Raw genomic sequence first — 17,506 nt, forward strand, 5'->3', positions numbered from 1 at the left:
ATCCAAATTCCTTGATGCGTCGAGGACACACTCTTGCAAAACGGCTACTAAAAAACCAAAATCAATAGGAGAATTCAGAATCATCTAAACCCCATTCCATCCAGAAAAGAAACCTTGGTGCCTGATCAACTTAAAATCTTTTTACCTTTTATTAAAGGTGTCACTGACACTTCTTGTTTATTTTCAAATGTGTGATATAAAAGAGTACTCGCATTTAAACTTTTTATAAGTTTTCTGTACTCATCACTGTCAAGTGTATTAATTTTTATTACTTCACTGTTTATAACTTTCATTGTGAATTTAATACCAGCATCGACTAGAGTCTTACTTAAGTTGACAGCATTTTCGAAACCTTTTACTATAACCGGTGGTGGCAGTTTTGGCTTTGTGCTATTGCTTTCTCTGGGAGGGAGAAGATAATGAAGTATCTATTTTATGCTTTTTCGTATTCCTTTCCTGTTTTTGTATCCACTCTGTTTCATTTTCTAAGTCCTCTTCATCGTTCCAGCATTCAGGTTTGTCTGATTTTTCTTCGTTTTTTGTTTTATGGGCACTTGCTGTTGATCCTGTATCTTGTTGGGTATTTTCAAGTTTAGCCAATCTTTGTTCCATTGCGATAATTGTTTGATTTAGACAATAAATATCTACGAGTATATTAAGTTTCTTAACATTACATAATGCTTGTTTATTAATTGACTTTTGGTAACTGGTTTCGCGATAGCATAACGACCATGAAATTAGATCGTCGGACATTAGTCACGAGAAATAATATCCTTAATTTAATTACTTGTTGATTGGATTGTTGATATATGCAGGTATATATAAAATTTACTACTCTATAATTTATTAATTTAACTTACTCGATACAACCACTAGGGTTATACGTAATCCATAATCATACACCATTTTCTTTTTTTCTGAAGCATCTTCTCCTAAACGAGGAATAATGTAGTCGTTTTGTATGATATGTACAGCGGGTATTCCTTGCAGACCATATGTTATAAATATGGCTAAAGAATATAAAATTCTGATAGCTTGAGCAGCACTAAAAAAAAGTTATTTCATTATTTTTCCCATTTTTACAGCAGAAAGCCGTTGTTTTTGAAATCATAGAGAACTAATTTCATAATAATATGTAGTATCAATAAAAAAGAAGCTTATTACTATTCTTTGTTAATGAAGTTAAGTAAAATAATTAGTAGAATTGAACATTTAAAAATTGAAAGTTTGTGTTTTCATATTCGTTCTGAATACTTTTATTAATTTTACAGGCAATAACCGACATTAAAAACTCAACAATTATATCAATTTTGAAGTTTGAAAGGTTTCCACTTTAAAACAACGGAAAGGAATCAAAGAAATATTAGGAAACGCTCCTTTTATTACATATTGGATTGATAAATAGAGTTATGTGAGATGAGCCATTACGGCATGTACAAGCTGTTTACATGTTTACGTACAAGCATTGATTTGCAACGTAGAAATTTTCAACTTTTAAACAAAAATTTATAAATACAGTATACTTCCCCTACAACGAATACGGTTATTACGAGGATTCGCTTATAACGAGGTACATTAGATGATGTCCCGTGAAATTTCTATTGAACTATAACCCTCTACAGCGAGGCAAATTTGGTTATAATGAGAGAAAATAAGATCTAAAAACGTGTTTTTTACGTTTTTGATCCGGTCGTGATTACAAATAAATACCCTTTTTAACTGCCCCGCAATAAACTTCTTTACAATAAATACAACTGTTTCACATCTTTAGAAAATATTATAGATAGAATGATACTGGACAATTTAAAGCAGTCAAAAATGACAGACTTCTTTCAATTGCAGAAGCAATAGTTTGTGTTATCCTTCAAAATAGGCTTTATACATTATGTAGTTATAAAAAAAATGTAAGTACAGATTTTTTGTTTTAACGTATATCATTGACAATAAAAGTAAACAACTATTTTTTGTTTTAACGTATTTCATTGACGATAAAAGTAAACAACTTTTTTTTAAAAACGTCATTCAAACAATATTTATTAGCATCTTATATTGCTCCGACTGGCTTCACTATAGAAAGTTAATGTTTTAGAAAACTACATATTCATTTATAGTGATGAGTGTCTTACAACCCGGCAAAATAGCGGAAAGGATAGAAGACAGATTAAGTTGTGAGATAGTACGAGATAAAGCTAGTAGTTCTTAGACGTGGCTATTTGACTTCAGTCATAATTATACGGATGACCTCGAAAATATTTTATTTTAATAATTTCTGATGTTAGAATAAATGATTAAATAAATTAAGATATATTATAGTAAAAAACATTAAGTAGTAACGATTTTAAATTATAAATCTTTATGTTTATTTAATAATAAAAATAACTCAACTGAAATATTTGACTAAACTAAAGGTAGGTATGTTCTGTCTGAAAACAATTATTGTATGTGGAATTGGTGTAATAGTTAGAGAAGTGGTCTATTGACAAGAAGATTGGGGTTCAATTCACACCAAGGATAAAATTTTTGTTTTACTCAATCAAAAAATAATAGAAAATATGATACATATTAGGTAACAAGTTTTCGAAAAACTCATTATTTACAATTACAAAATACAAATACAAAATAATTCAAATTCAATTCCAGTTTTACAGTCTTCAGTTTTGAATGCAAAATAATCCGGTGAAGACTGTTTAATGTCAAATCCATCACTAAATTCTCAGTGTTAATATCAATTCCTCTGTACAGGTAATGATTTTCAAAACAATTGACAACATTGGAATGAATGCGCGCGAACAGCTGCCTGCTTTACAGCTAAGCAAATCATCAAGCCTTCAAGCCATCAAATAATAACATATTGAGAAGTAAGTGTTTTTGCACGGTAAACCGAAACTTTTTATTTAAAAACCAATTCGTGAAAATGGTTTTAACGGTCGAGGAAAAAGTGCAAATTGTTGTCTGGCATGTGAATGGATTATCAGACAACATGATTAGACAACAATTTGTAAATATGTTTCCAAATAGGCCGGCTCCAGCACGATCAACAATTCAGTCTATTATACGTAATTTTTTTACTTATGGATCCGTGTTCGCTCCAAGAGGAGTTCGTAGACGAAGGGAGGTAAATCCAGATTTGGAACTAAGGGACACTTTGATTTGTGCAAGTATTGAGCAAAATCCTACCCGATCAACATCTCCTCTTGGAGAACAATATGGAATTTCAAGATTTAGAGTAGGTAAAATTTTGAAACGACATGGATACCGTCTCTATAAACTTCATAAATTCAACGAACAATTCCCTGGGGATCAATATAGACGTTTAGAATTTTGTCAAACTGCAATGGAAATGTCACATCAAGATGAACATTTTTTAGAGAACGTTTTGTTCACCGATGAAGGTACGTTTTCATTGCATGGCCGTCACAATTCAATGAATGCTCGGTATTGGTCTCGAGGAAATCCTCGTCAGATTTATGTCGCTCGTACCCAGCGTCCTCGAAAAGTAAATATTTGGGGAGGCATAACAGGGAATTATGTCATTGGTCCATTTTTTATAGACGGTATGCTGACTGGAATTTCTGCAAAATCAAATTGTCCCAGTCCTTCGTAATTTACCAGTACCTTTCGATTCCATATGGTCTCAACACGATGGTTGTCCTGCACATAATTCTCGCATCGTCAGTGAATATCTCAGTGCGACTTTTCCTAATCGATTGATTGGTGGCCACGGAGATATTTTTTGGCCTGCAAGATCACCTGATCTTGCACCTTGTGATTTTTTATGTGGGGATATATCAAGTCCAAACTATATGGAATTGAAGACGATAGGCCTAATTCTCTCTAAGAATTAAGAGAAAAGATCTCTGATTCAATGAGAGGTATTAGTCCAGAGACATTAACTAATGTTAGATGAATCTTTTATAATAGATTGGGTTATTGTTCTGCTGCTAATGGAGGCTTATTCGAACATTTTTTGTAAATACATTTTATTAGAATAAAATACGTTTATTTAGAATATTTTTATATAATTTCTACCTATTTAAACATTTTTTGTAAGTACATTTATTTAGAACGTTCTTTTATGTTTGAAGAAGTTTTACTTTATTTTCGAAAGTACGACATTGTTTTTTCAATAAGATTTTCAAGTTTTAATTTTCTAATAAAGACTGAAATAAATGTTTAGCGATTTAAAGCAAAACGATAAAATATCTGCAGAATTTCAAATTTTAATTTTAAAAAAAGTAAAACCTTCATGTGGCATTCGAACCCTGAGCACCTGCATGGAAACATAGTGCCTTGAACTCTGATCCATCAGACTTTTATAATTCTGTAGTGACAGTTTGGGTTATTGTTCTGCTGCTAATGAAGTCTTATTTGAACATATTGTAAATACGTTTATTTACAATATTTTTTTTATTTTTGTAGAATTTTTACTTATTTAAACATTCTTTAAACGTTCTTTTAATTTTGAAGAATTTTTACTTTATTTTCGAAAGTACGACTATACTGTTTTTTCAATATGATATTTATGTTTAACTTTAAACACTTTTAATACTAGTAACGACTGACATAAATGTTTAGTGATTCAAAGCAAAACGATCTCTGCATAATTTTAAATTATTAAAACAAAAAGGAAACCACATGGGGTTTTGAACTCTAATCGTCCGCCACATCCGTGTCCGTCACGAACGATTGATAATTATTTCGTGACAAGAGTGTATGAAACTCCTTAAATCATAGTAGAAATTATTCTTGGTAAATAATTTAAAACTTAAGATTAAATAATCACTATTAATTAAATTATTTTATTCACATTTTTGTTTTATTTAAGTCAATCAGTTTTTACTTTATGCGAAATTAAAAAATGGAAATACGTCACACATACGACGTTACACATAATAATTATGACCGAGGTGATTTAGCTGGAAGCTAACGTCTAAAGGTGTGAGACTATCGATAGTGGTAATGTAATGTAAGGTAAATTATAGGTTTCTATAGATTATTTCCCACCTCTACGAGTTTCATCTCTTTTTATTTCACAAGGTAACTGTGTTTTCTGTCTCTTACGTTAAAAAGCCGGGTGGTAAGACACTCATCACTGTATATGCATAGTATTATTATTGTTGTCTGATATAACGAGATCGGCTTATAACGAGGTAATTAGGCTGTCATTTCAGTTCTTGTTATAGAGGGAGTCTACTGTACTTCTTATTACACTGTCACGTTGATCATATAAGACCAACACTGATACTTTCTCAGCAGACTACATTAGTCCGATGGGGCCAGCAGATATTTTGTCTTAGCAGGCTATGTTGGTCCAAGGGGTCAAGACATTTTCTTATAGCTGCTGGGCAGTTGGTACATATTTAACTATGTACGACTGCAAAAAATGGACCAACATGGACTAGAAGCTATATACATAATGCGAAACGTGGATTATATGGTGAAAATATAATATAAAGTCTGTTGTAATAAACTTTATTTAACAAATTAACATATTTTCATAAATAAACAAAAAACGGAAATAGCATACCTATTTATCTTATTTAGTTGTTATGAAGTACATTAAAACAAGATATGCACAAAATGGCTAGTTTGCAGAACTTTTACAAAAAGTATGTACCCTTTTAGTTTTGTTCATTAGATGCTCATGCTCTTCGTTCTTCTTTTTATAATAGCAAGTTTTTACACATATTTCTTCATTGCACAGCTGGTAAGAGTTATTTCATCTTCGTTTTCAAGAGAAATAATTTTTTTTTCTTGGTTAGCTTGGCATTTATCACTAAATTGGGCAAGCATTTTAGTCTCTTTCTAATTGTTCCTACTAAATGCGTATTGAAATCTATAATTTGTCTACCAATTACAAACTTGTGTACAAGTTGTCAAATATAAGTGGCTTTCCTTGAGCAAGTCATCAAGAAGATAAAGTCTAATATGTTCTGGAGAGACTTTTTGGTTGTTTTTTATTACTGCATAAATTAATATTGTTCTAAAGGTATTTTCTTTTTGCAATAAGTAAAGCAATTTACCATTTTTGTTAAAAATAAGCCACAATTTTACTTTAAAATTTAGTTAATTGGTCGTTAGATTTCTACGTTGGAAATCATTCTAAAAATACAAAACATTAAAAGATTAAACAAATTTTGTTTAGAGAATTCAGACATAAATTATACATTTTAAAGTAGATGACTTTAAAATAATATTGAAAATATTTTTGAGTTGCGTTCCTGGGACGACTTTATTTTACAATAGTTCATTCTGTTACATGATATCAACTATAACTTAAAATCTATCAGAAATATCATAGCATGTGATTTGTCTTTAAAAAAACAAGCACATGCAAGGATGACGGTTAAATGTTCCTGTTAGTGATCCCACAGTAAATTTTTTTTATGAAAAATTTAATAATTTTAAAGTTATACTTCTATACGCGCGTTCGACTTTGGAAATTTGTACGGGAGTTAATCGGCAAAATCATTACATATATAAGATATAGGTAAGAGAGAGACAGAAGATATATTTTCTTTCTCTTTCTCTCTCGAGAATAAAAATATTCCTTTTGTAAATATATTTAATATTTATTAATATTATTATTTTTCCATTCTGTTTAGATTTGTCTTGAGCTTCGTGAGACATGTTAAATTATAAATTAAAACTTATCCCAAGATATCTCAAGAAACTTCAAATGTGTACTTATGTACACAACAAACAACAATTAAATTTTGCATCTGTCAATGTCAGACAAATTGACTGACTGAGTTGTATGACGAAACCATATTTTTATTTTATTATTATTATTATCATGGTAAATTAAACATATGCGTAAGTAAGTTATGTACATTGTCATTTTTAAATACTTATGAATATTGCATTTTAATTTGTATTATAATATTATATTGAATTATGTTGCAGTGTATTGTATTGTATTTTTATATTAATAACAAAATAATCAATGAATTTTAATGCAGAGTATGTGTTATAATTTTTTTTTGCATTCCACTCCTTTCATACATATATGAAAATAAAAATATACATTTTTATCAAAATATTGATTCAATCCTTCATTTACTATACTTCTATTACTGGTCAAATGTTGTTTATATACAGCAAACGATGCACCATATCCCTATATACCTAATTTTGTTTCTTTCTGCTCTCTCTTACCTATAGCAATACATATGTAATGATTGTGCAGATTGACTCCCATATAAACTGCTCTACCGGCAGTCCCACTGGACTATCACACCCGTTTTTTTTTCATCATGATTTACTATAGGATCGGTAACAGAAGAATTTTACTGTCATCATTGCACGTCTTTTTTAAAACAAGTCACATGGTATGATTTTTCTGATGGATACTCGTTACAGTTGATTTCAGGTAATCGAATATTGGCAAGCTCATTTTAAAATGTACAATAATTTGTACATTCTAAAACTTTAAAATGTATAATAATGACTAAATTGTCAATTTAAATGAGTCAGAAAAAATTAAATTATTAGAAGAATTTTCTATCAAGGAACAAAAACAAAATTTGTTAAATTTATTAATGTTTTTTATTTTGAGAACGACTTCCGAAGTGGAAATCGAAACGTCAAATAAACTTAATTTTAAAGTATAGTTGTGGCTTATTCTCATGTGGTTTTTTCAATTATATGTAAAGTTTGTTTAGCAGTAAATGGTTGACTTCAATTAGTACCGACTATAAACATCATGGGTTAACCGATAATAGTATAAAAGGCCCGGTTTCAGGTAAAATTTAAATATGTTTCCTGGTAAATTTTGTCAATCTTTATTTCTTAATGTTGATATAATTGCGTACAATCCAAACTCATTATAATTTCATTAATACAAATAAGGATTATATTAACGAAACTGTACTGATAAACAGGTTTTTCAAATTCGATGGTAGTGCGCGTTTGCTAATCACCTTTTAAGTGGTTTTCAGGTATTTATATAATAAGTTTATGGAACTGAACACCAACCAGTATTTAAATACGAGTTCTTGATAAAATTTGTTTTCTTTATGTATCAAGGGAAGTGTTAAGTAGTATTACTCATTTTATTCATTATGTAGCGTCCGTGGGATAATAATAATGGGGCTTCTTTTAGTGTTTCGGTAAAGAAGAAACATTTATGTGTAGATGCAAAGCAAATTGTAAAAACTATATACAGTACCTTACTTAAAAGAGGACTTGACACAACTTCCGCTACGAGTGAAATATGTGATTTGACGAAAATACCTCTGATCACAGTAAAAAAGAATTACATCAAATCCCATAGAAACAAGAAAAAAACGTAATGATTCTAGTTCCACCAAATGTATGGACGAAGCGGATAAGGACTTGATACGTAGAAATTATTATAAAAATGACGTTATGAGTATATAACTTCGATAAGAAAATTCCGTTCTGAAAATCGTCCGATAATTTACCTCGACGAGACATGGTTTGAAACACCTTCAACGCGACCTAAAGTATTTGCCGATTCCTCCGGTAAATGTAAGACAAAAGCTTTGTCAAATAAAGGGAAAAGAATAACGATTTTACATGCTGGATCAGAAAATGGTTGGGTTCCAAATGCCCTGTGGCTTTCTGCAAAGAACATTAAAGACTTCTGCCTCGCCTACCATCAAGATACAACGCTTTTGTCAAACTCGAGATATGAATAAAAACGAATAAACATAAGTAAGTATAGTATTGACTCACCCTGTATTATAAATTAAATTAAAAAATAAGTCAGTAGGTACTTTCAAATTTTTTATAGCAGAAGAATCTTAATGTTGATAATTATTTTGACCATTGTTATTTCATATGATTAAAAATAGTTTTTTCGAAACTTAAGTAGGCTACGACAATGAATTTGACGGAGAGTTCTTCTTCTTCTTAACGTGCCCTATTAAGCCCCCTTGACGTTGGCGATTAACATGGCGAAACTGTCTCTGTCTTGAGCTATTCTAAAGAGTTGCTCAGCTTTCCTCATTCCTGTCCACTCCCTGATATTCTTCAACCAAGAAGGCTGCTTTCTACCAATTCTTCTGCGTCCTTCGATTTTACCCATCATAATAAGTTGAAGAATATTATATCGGTCTCCCCTTACTACGTGTCCAAAATAGGCAATCTTTCTACATTTGATGTTATCAAGCAGCTCGAGAGCAGCATTTGCTCTCTCAAGGACTGCCACATTTGTCAGCATAGCCGTCCATGGAATTTTTAGTATACGTCTGTGCAGCCACATTTCAAAGGCCTCCAGACGATTAATGGTGGATATTGTAACGGAGAGTTCATATTGGTTATTTATTGACAGCAGTCAAAACATTGTTAAGAAGTGTTATATTATAATTCGAATTGAAGATTGCATTTTTTTCAGTAGATATTAATATTGGTAATATTAGTCATTAATAATTATCAGTACTAATAATTCTTGATGAGTATATCAAATGTATAATTATATTATATGATTGGAGTTTATTTCGAATGTCACTAAAATGCCGCTATTGCCTCACGTATATTATTCTGTAAGATATCCTGACAGGATACATTATGGCAAAGAAGTATTTGAAAGAAAGGTAAGAATATTAAGAGAAACTGGTAGTTTTCATCGTCCTTGTTTTAAACGACATAGTAGAGGTATGACCCAAGATAATTCAAACAATGTTCTTACCTTAATTCAACAGAATCCACATACAGGGTGAGTCATAACTATTGGGACATAGACTAAGGACAGGTTATTTGGACCAAAATGTGGCTATTGGGTCAAATATGCCTTAATAAAATGTTGCTGAGAAAAAAGATACAGGGTGTTAAACTTAATTTTTGTTTTTCGTTTTTTGCTAATAGTTTCCCTGTATATTTATAAATTGCTATCAAAATTGGCACAGAGGCATAATCTTAGACAAGAAATAGTATTTTATTTACAATTTTACGTTTTGTCATAGAGGGCGCCACGTGGATCATTCCTAATGATCAAATTGAGTCTAAACTTTTTCTGATGAAACTTTTTAGTAATTTTTATTAGAAAATATGATGTAAACATCATTTTTACGTAAAATTGGTACTCTTGTTTAAACATGATAATTTCAACCGTTTTCGATAAAAACGCAGTCTAACTGCTTAGAGTCTTAAAAAAGGATTTCAAATATTATTTCATTTATGAAAAGTATGCTTTGGACTGTCAGATAATTGTTGTTGGTAAATGTCATTTGTTCAGAGTAAATTATTTTTGATGTGACAGTGTAGTGTAATGTTGCATTTTTTAAAAGTAATCATTACTTTTTTTTTGATTGAAATGCCTCGTCACAATCACTTTACTAATGAAGAAATGCGAGATATCATTTGCGTATACACACAAGAAAATTTTTGCGGTCGCTCGGCAGCCAGAAGGTATGGAATGTTATACGCAAACAGAAGGCAACCAAATCACAAAACTTTTGCAAGATTATATCGTAGTTTAGGTGAAACTAGGCCATTTCACACTAAAAATCAGGGTGGTCGACCGAAATAAATCACACCTAATCAAGAAGATGAACTTTTGGTTCGAGTAGATGAAAATCCTGAAATAAGTTCACGACATCTATCAACAGCAACAGGAGTAAGTCAGTCGTTTATCGTTAGAATTCTAAAAAAAGAGAACCTCCATCCTTATCACTTCACTCCTGTTCAAAATTTACTTCCAACAGATCTTCCACGACAGTTACAGTTTTGCCAACGTATTCTGAATAAACATCGCAATGACAGACACATTATTAAGAATATTATGTTCACCGACGAAGCAACTTTTATCAGACTAGGGGTTTTTAATTGGCGAAATAGTCATTATTGAGAAGAAGAAAACCCGCATGCTATTAAAGCTAGACATTTTCAGCATGAGTTTAAATGGAATATTTGGTGTGGCATTATAGGCGACCAACTCGGGCCTTATGTTCTTCCTCCGAATTTAAATGGAGATTCTTATTTATTCTTTTTGAAAAATACTCTTAGTGATATTTTAGATGATCTGTCACTGGATGTAAGAAGAATAATGTGGTTTATGCAGGATGGAGCGCCACCTCATTTTTCATTAGCTGTTAGAAATCATCTTAATGACGTGTTTCCTCAACGATGGATTGGCAGAGGCAGTGATTTTCAATGGCCACCAAGAAGTCCTGAGAACAACCCGCTAGATTTTTATTTTTGGGGACATATAAAGTCCTTAGTTTATGCCAATGAAATTAATACACGAGACGAACTTTGAAGATACATTCAAAATGCAGCTAATCTTATAAGGGGACAGAATAATATTTTTTTAACGTCCGAAAATCCTTTATAAAAAGAATTAGAAAAGGCATAGAAATCGGAGGAGACCATGTAGAACATTTGGTTTGAGTTTTTGTGAGTTCTTTTAAGTTAAAGTGTGTTTAGTTTTGATTTATCTTCAAAACGGAAACCTTACGTTAGTTGCAACTTTGTTTATTAGTTTGGTATTTGATAGTGGAATTGTAAATAAAATACTATTTCTTGTCTAAGATTATGCCTCTGTGCCAATTTTGATAGCAATTTATAAATATACAGGGAAACTATTAGCAAAAAACGAAAAACAAAAATTAAGTTTAACACCCTGTATCTTTTTTTTCAGCAACATTTTATTAAGGCATATTTGGCCCAATAGCCATATTTTGGTCCAAATAACCTGTCCTTAGTCTATGTCCCAATAGTTATGACTCACCCTGTATAAGTAGTCGGCTTTTATCCTTTTATCCGTTCCTTAAAAATACTTTTGCTCGATTTATCTTGTGAAAAAATTGTGGATTTTTCAAGATTTTTTAAGTTTTAGTAAATATAGTGGTTTCTTTTTCACCAATATTTGTTGTTCTGTTTTTTAGACTGCATCATTATCACGTAGTTCTCCACCAAGCTTTACATGAGAGATTTTGATGCAAGGCTGGATTACTGCAATTGGATGTTAGGTCTGCTAAAAGAACAACCGCATATCATGTCAAAGATTTTGTGGACAGACGAGGCTACGTTTAATAGTGCGGGTGGTGTTAATCTGCATAATATGCATTATTGGGGTAAAGAAAATCCGCACTGGATACATGAGATGCAGGTTCAAGGTAGATGGATTCTTAATGTTTGGTGTGGTATAGTTGATGGAAAGATCGTAGGTCCATATTTCTTTGATAGAACTTTAAATGGGAAACATATGTGGATTTTTTGGAAAATTAGTTGCCTGTTTTATTGGAAGATATTTCCTTACAAACAAGAAGAGATATGCTATTACAACATGAAGGGTGACCTGCGCACTTTTTCAGACGAGTTCGAGATTATTTGCATGCAAGTTATCCAAATAAATGGATTGGAAGGGGAAGTACATTTTCATGGCCAGCTAGATCTCCAGACTTAACATGTTTGGACTTTTATCTGTGGGAAACATTGAAGGACTTAGTGTTCCGAACTCGACCAACCACGCGAGACGACATGAAACAGTGCATTATAAACGCAATAAATAGTTTATCAACAGCTGAGATTGAAGCAGCTGTTATGTGTACATGTGAAAGAATACATCTTTGTGTGGACAACGATAGAAAACAATTTGAACATTTAATTGGACATTAAGTTTTAATGATCAAGATATTTGTGTGATCTTTCACATATCTAATTTTAAGTTATAATAAAGGGTGAGTCAATACTAAGCTTACTTATGTTTATGAGTTTTTATTCATATCTCGAGTTCGACAAAAGATATTAACATACGGTTTGCGCCATTTTATTACGAATTTAATCTAGTTCCATTATAATTTACAATAAATAGGTGTTTCTATTAAACATTTTGAAGAAAAACAAATTTAAATTTTTTCTATTTGAAAGTACCCCCTACCCATGACAATTAAAACTAAATGCAATTGTTTTATAGTAGATGTAAATTCAATCATCCACACTCTTTCTAATGACACCAATTTCGTTAAAATCGGTTGATCCAAACCAAAGTTACAGATATTTATCCACAAATACTTTCCCACTCTCCCCCATCCTTTATTTGAAAAAATAAAAAAAAATGTACTTAAACAACTTTGTGCGGCATTTAGGCCTCTTTCTAGTTAATGTATTTAACACTTGGTATAATTGTGCATATTTCACAAAAAACTGGTTTTCAAATTTTTCATCACAGGTTACGCCCCCTAGCGGTTAACCCAAAAACTAAAAAGTCATTTCCAGCGATTTCTCTTGGCCACTTTTACTAAGGAATTTTTTCTCCTAAAGTTATAACATGAATAGTTTCTGATATATAGCCGAGAGATTGGCTTATTGGACCATCCGGTATATATATATATATATATATATATATATATATATATATATATATATATATATATATATATATATAAAAGTAGTCCAAAGTTTTTTGACTAGTTTGGAAAAAATATATGTAAATACTTTTTTCTTTTTGGGTGTGGTAGTCAATAAAAAATAGAGCTTTGCTAAGGCGTACTATTTATTCTGAATCCAAGCTTTCGGTGGTTTTTTGCCACCTTTATCAAGGTCCGAATGTAAGATTCGTGGCATAAACAACAACGTTAAATAACATGATAAAACTGAGGTTGCAACTAAACTTAAAAATGTTACTGTTAAAAAACACTTTACAAATTACTAAAAACGTTAAAAGTTAAAAACAAAATGAAGGACGACAAAAAAAAAAAGATTTTTTTTTTTTCTGCTCGTGAAATGTGACTGAAATCAAGCCTGCAACGACGACTGTTTCAACATGTCGTCCTTCATTTTGTTTTTAACTTTTAACGTTTTTAGTAATTTGTAAAGTGTTTTTTAACAGTAACATTTTTAAGTTTAGTTGCAACCTCAGTTTTATCATGTTATTTAACGTTGTTGTTTATGCCACGAATCTTACATTCGGACCTTGATAAAGGTGGCAAAAAACCACCGAAAGCTTGGATTCAGAATAAATAGTACGCCTTAGCAAAGCTCTATTTTTTATTGACTACCACACCCAAAAAGAAAAAAGTATTTACATATATATATATATATATATATATATATATATATATATATATATATATATATATATATATATATATATATATATATATAAATCTGTAGGAAATATCAGGTATAGTGGTCTATAATAAAAATCTTTGTTTTTTTTTTCTGACTCAATATTTCGCCAGTTATTTTATAGTTTCATCAGGAGTAAAGTGTAAAACAATTAGAAACATTACAAACAAATGATGTACAAATAGATTTAAAAAACACTCACAGAAATTAAAAGATTTAACAAATAAAACTAACATTGAAGTATGTAAACTTTTGAATGTCAAGATTAAACTATCCTAAGCCCGTTCCCCACAGCAGTACGATAAAAAAAATTAAAATTATTTCAAATGTACAAAAAAAAAAACAACAATAAAATAAAAGAAACGTTAGAAGGATATTTCTTTGATGAAATATTAAGGTTAATTGTTATTAAGGTGAATGTTAGCTATTTTGAATATTTATAAATGTTGTTCAATACATTACAATATATGTTACTTAATTGTCCAGTGTGTGTTTTATAATTTAAAGTGTTTTTATTTTTGTTTATGTGATACATCTCAAGAAATAATCTACTTTTGTAGTTATCAGTCTGCGCCAAAATGAAAGGTTTGTTATAGTCAAGCATATGACCGGTATTTTTATAGTGCTCAACTACTGCACAAGTATTTTTTCCCAAGCGGCAATCACTTTTATGTTGTGTCATGCGTTGTTTTAGCCATTGTGATGTTTGGCTAATGTAGCTATTTTGACATCCTAGACACGGTATTTCATAAACAGCGTTACTTTTATATAGGGTTGGTACTGGGTCTTTGATTTTTGAAAATAGTGGTTTGCTGTTCATGGTATTATATTTAGCTATACTAATATTAGGAACATTTTTGAATATGGATATGACATAATGAGTTAGACCATTAATAAAGGGAAGTTTTTTTATATTTAATTGATTTGTTGTTAGAATCATGGACCGGACCATCACAGACATTATTGCTGTAAATCAGTTTTTTTTTTTAATTTGTTTAGGATAGCCGTTGTTACGAAAAATGTTGTATAATATGTCCAGATTTTTTTGTAAAAAGTTGTCATCAACAATGGACATTATCCTGTTTTTTATACCTAGTACGGTATTATATTTTTGACGGGTGATATGATTTGAATGATAATTTATATACCTGCCTGATGCTGTCGACTTTTGGTACCAACCCAATGTCAAAATATTGTCATTTTTTCTTATTAGCCTTGTGTCTAAAAATTGTGTACTAAAATTTGTTTTAGTTTTAATTGTAAACTGAAGATGTTTATTAAATGAATTAAAAATGTTCAGTGTGGTATTGATGTGATACAATGGAACTGCACAATGCACATATGATGTCATCGACATATTTATATATAAATGGTAATTCAAAGGGTAATTGTGTAATCACATTATCTAAGAGATGATCAGTTACAATAGTTGCAAGGATTGGACTAATCAGGGAACCCATCGGTGTTCCAAAAATTTGAGAGTAAAATTTACCATTGAAACTAAAGGAAGTGTTGTTAAAAATTAACCTAATGATTTGAAGAAAATTGTCTTTTGATAATGTCGTGTAGTATTTTATAAGGTTCCAATTTGATTCTATAATATACGTGACCATATTTAGTGAAATGTTTGTAAATAAAGACACCACATCTAAAGAAATTAAAACATAATCATTTGGTAACTGCATTCCCCTAACAGCATTGACAAAAGTAAATGTGTCCTTAGAATTATAATTATTGTGATATTCAAAGGCATCAGTTAATGTACCAGCAAGAAATTTCCAAAATTTCCTAAAAAACGTTAGTTCATGAGTGTATTTTGTGTTGTGTCTTTTTTTATTACTATTACCTAAATCGAGGCATAAAATTTTTCAAAGTGAACCAAACTAATTAATAATGAAGGCATTCGCAATTATTTAGCCCAAGTTAAAATAAGGTTCAAGATCATTCCCATTGAACAAAACTAATTAATAATGTAAACCAAACATATTATATACTCACGCCTCAGGTGGTGGAAAATTTAACGTTATACTTGGTTTGATATCTTCGCCGTATTTCCAATATCCAGTTGCAGCAAAATAAATTACTAGCGTTACGACAATGAACATTCCAACGTTTAAAACGCCAAAAGGTGTCAAGAATTTTCTTGGATTTGCCATATTATTTTCTGAAGAGGTAACCTTAAAAATTATAGAAATATATAAAACAATGTTTTAATCTTTTTTACGATTACTCATTTTTGCTTAGTAATAAATAAAGCTAAAGAGTACAAAATCGCCTTTATAGATCTTTGCTCGCCCAATCATCTTTTTTCTTTAAGTTTTACTGGGAACTTTATTTTTTCCTTTATCTTTTTCAATTTCGTCTTCTTCAGGTGCCATCTCCGCTACAGAGGTTGGCAATCATCATAGCTATTTTAATTTTTGAGGCAGTAGCTCTAAATAGTTGTTTTTAGCTGCATCCTAACTATTCCCTCAGGTTCTTGAGCCATGAAATTCGTCTTCTTTCGATGCTTCTTCTGCCATCTATCTTTCCTTGTATTATGTGTCACAGGATGCCATACTTCTCGCACTGCATCACATGTCCGAGATACTGTAGCTTTCTTTCTTTAATTGTAAGTTCAACTTCCTTCTCTTTACCTATTCTTCTCAGTACTTCATTGTTCGTAACTTTATCTACCCAGGAAACCCTCATAATTCTTCTATAGGTCCACATTTTAAAGACGTTAAGTCGTCTCATTGTGTCTAAATTTAACGTCAATGATTACACTCTATAGTATAGTACACTGTATACATAACATTTTGTTAGGCATACTTTATGAGCTAATGTTAAATCTTTCCCTTATAGGACCTTTTTTATTTTCATAAAATTAGAACGTGTTTTTTCGATTCTGACTTTGATTTCTGCAGTGTAGTCATTAGTTTCTATTATAAGTGTTCCTAGGTAAGTGTACTTTTTTACTCTTTCGATCTGCTGGCCTTCTACTGTCAAGATTTCGTTAGTATTATGGTTGTTTTTACAAATTTTCATAAAATTCGTCTTTTTGATATTGAGCGAGAGTCTGTACTCCCTACTACACATTACTATTTTACTTATGAGTCTTTCCAGGTCTTGTAAACTATCTGCTATTATTACTGTATCATCTGCATATCTGATGTTGTTAACTAAGACTCCATTTACTCTTATGCCGACTGTTTGATCTTTCAGAGTTTCTCGAATTACCTCGTCAGAATAAGCGTTAAATAATAGAGGTGATAGTATGCAGCCTTGCCTGACTCCTCTCTTAATTTGTATTTTTTTAGATGTCTCTTTTTCAATCCGTACTATTGCTCGCTGATTGTAATAAAGGTTTGTTATTAGCCGTAAATCTCTTTGATCTAGGTTCTTATTTTTTAGAATTTCCATGAGTCGGTCATGTTTTACTTTATCAAACGCTTTATTGTAGTCTATAAAACAGACGTAAAGAGGACGG

General features: G+C 30.9%; 1 protein-coding gene across 1 annotated transcript in view; it reads right to left on the reverse strand.

Annotated features, from left to right (window-relative positions):
- Window positions 1–17,506, reverse strand: part of LOC140449703 (proton-coupled amino acid transporter-like protein acs) — a 131,814-nt gene that overhangs the window by 33,086 nt on the left and 81,222 nt on the right. Inside the window, exons 6-7 of the mRNA XM_072543002.1 lie at window positions 16,036–16,214; window positions 861–1,045 (exon numbers count right to left, since the gene is read on the reverse strand). Of these exons, the coding sequence (XP_072399103.1) occupies window positions 861–1,045; window positions 16,036–16,214 (364 nt within the window). The remainder of the gene's footprint in view (window positions 1–860; window positions 1,046–16,035; window positions 16,215–17,506) is intronic.

This window comes from Diabrotica undecimpunctata, chromosome 9, assembly GCF_040954645.1.
Source record: "Diabrotica undecimpunctata isolate CICGRU chromosome 9, icDiaUnde3, whole genome shotgun sequence".
NCBI classification, from domain to species: domain Eukaryota; kingdom Metazoa; phylum Arthropoda; class Insecta; order Coleoptera; family Chrysomelidae; genus Diabrotica; species Diabrotica undecimpunctata.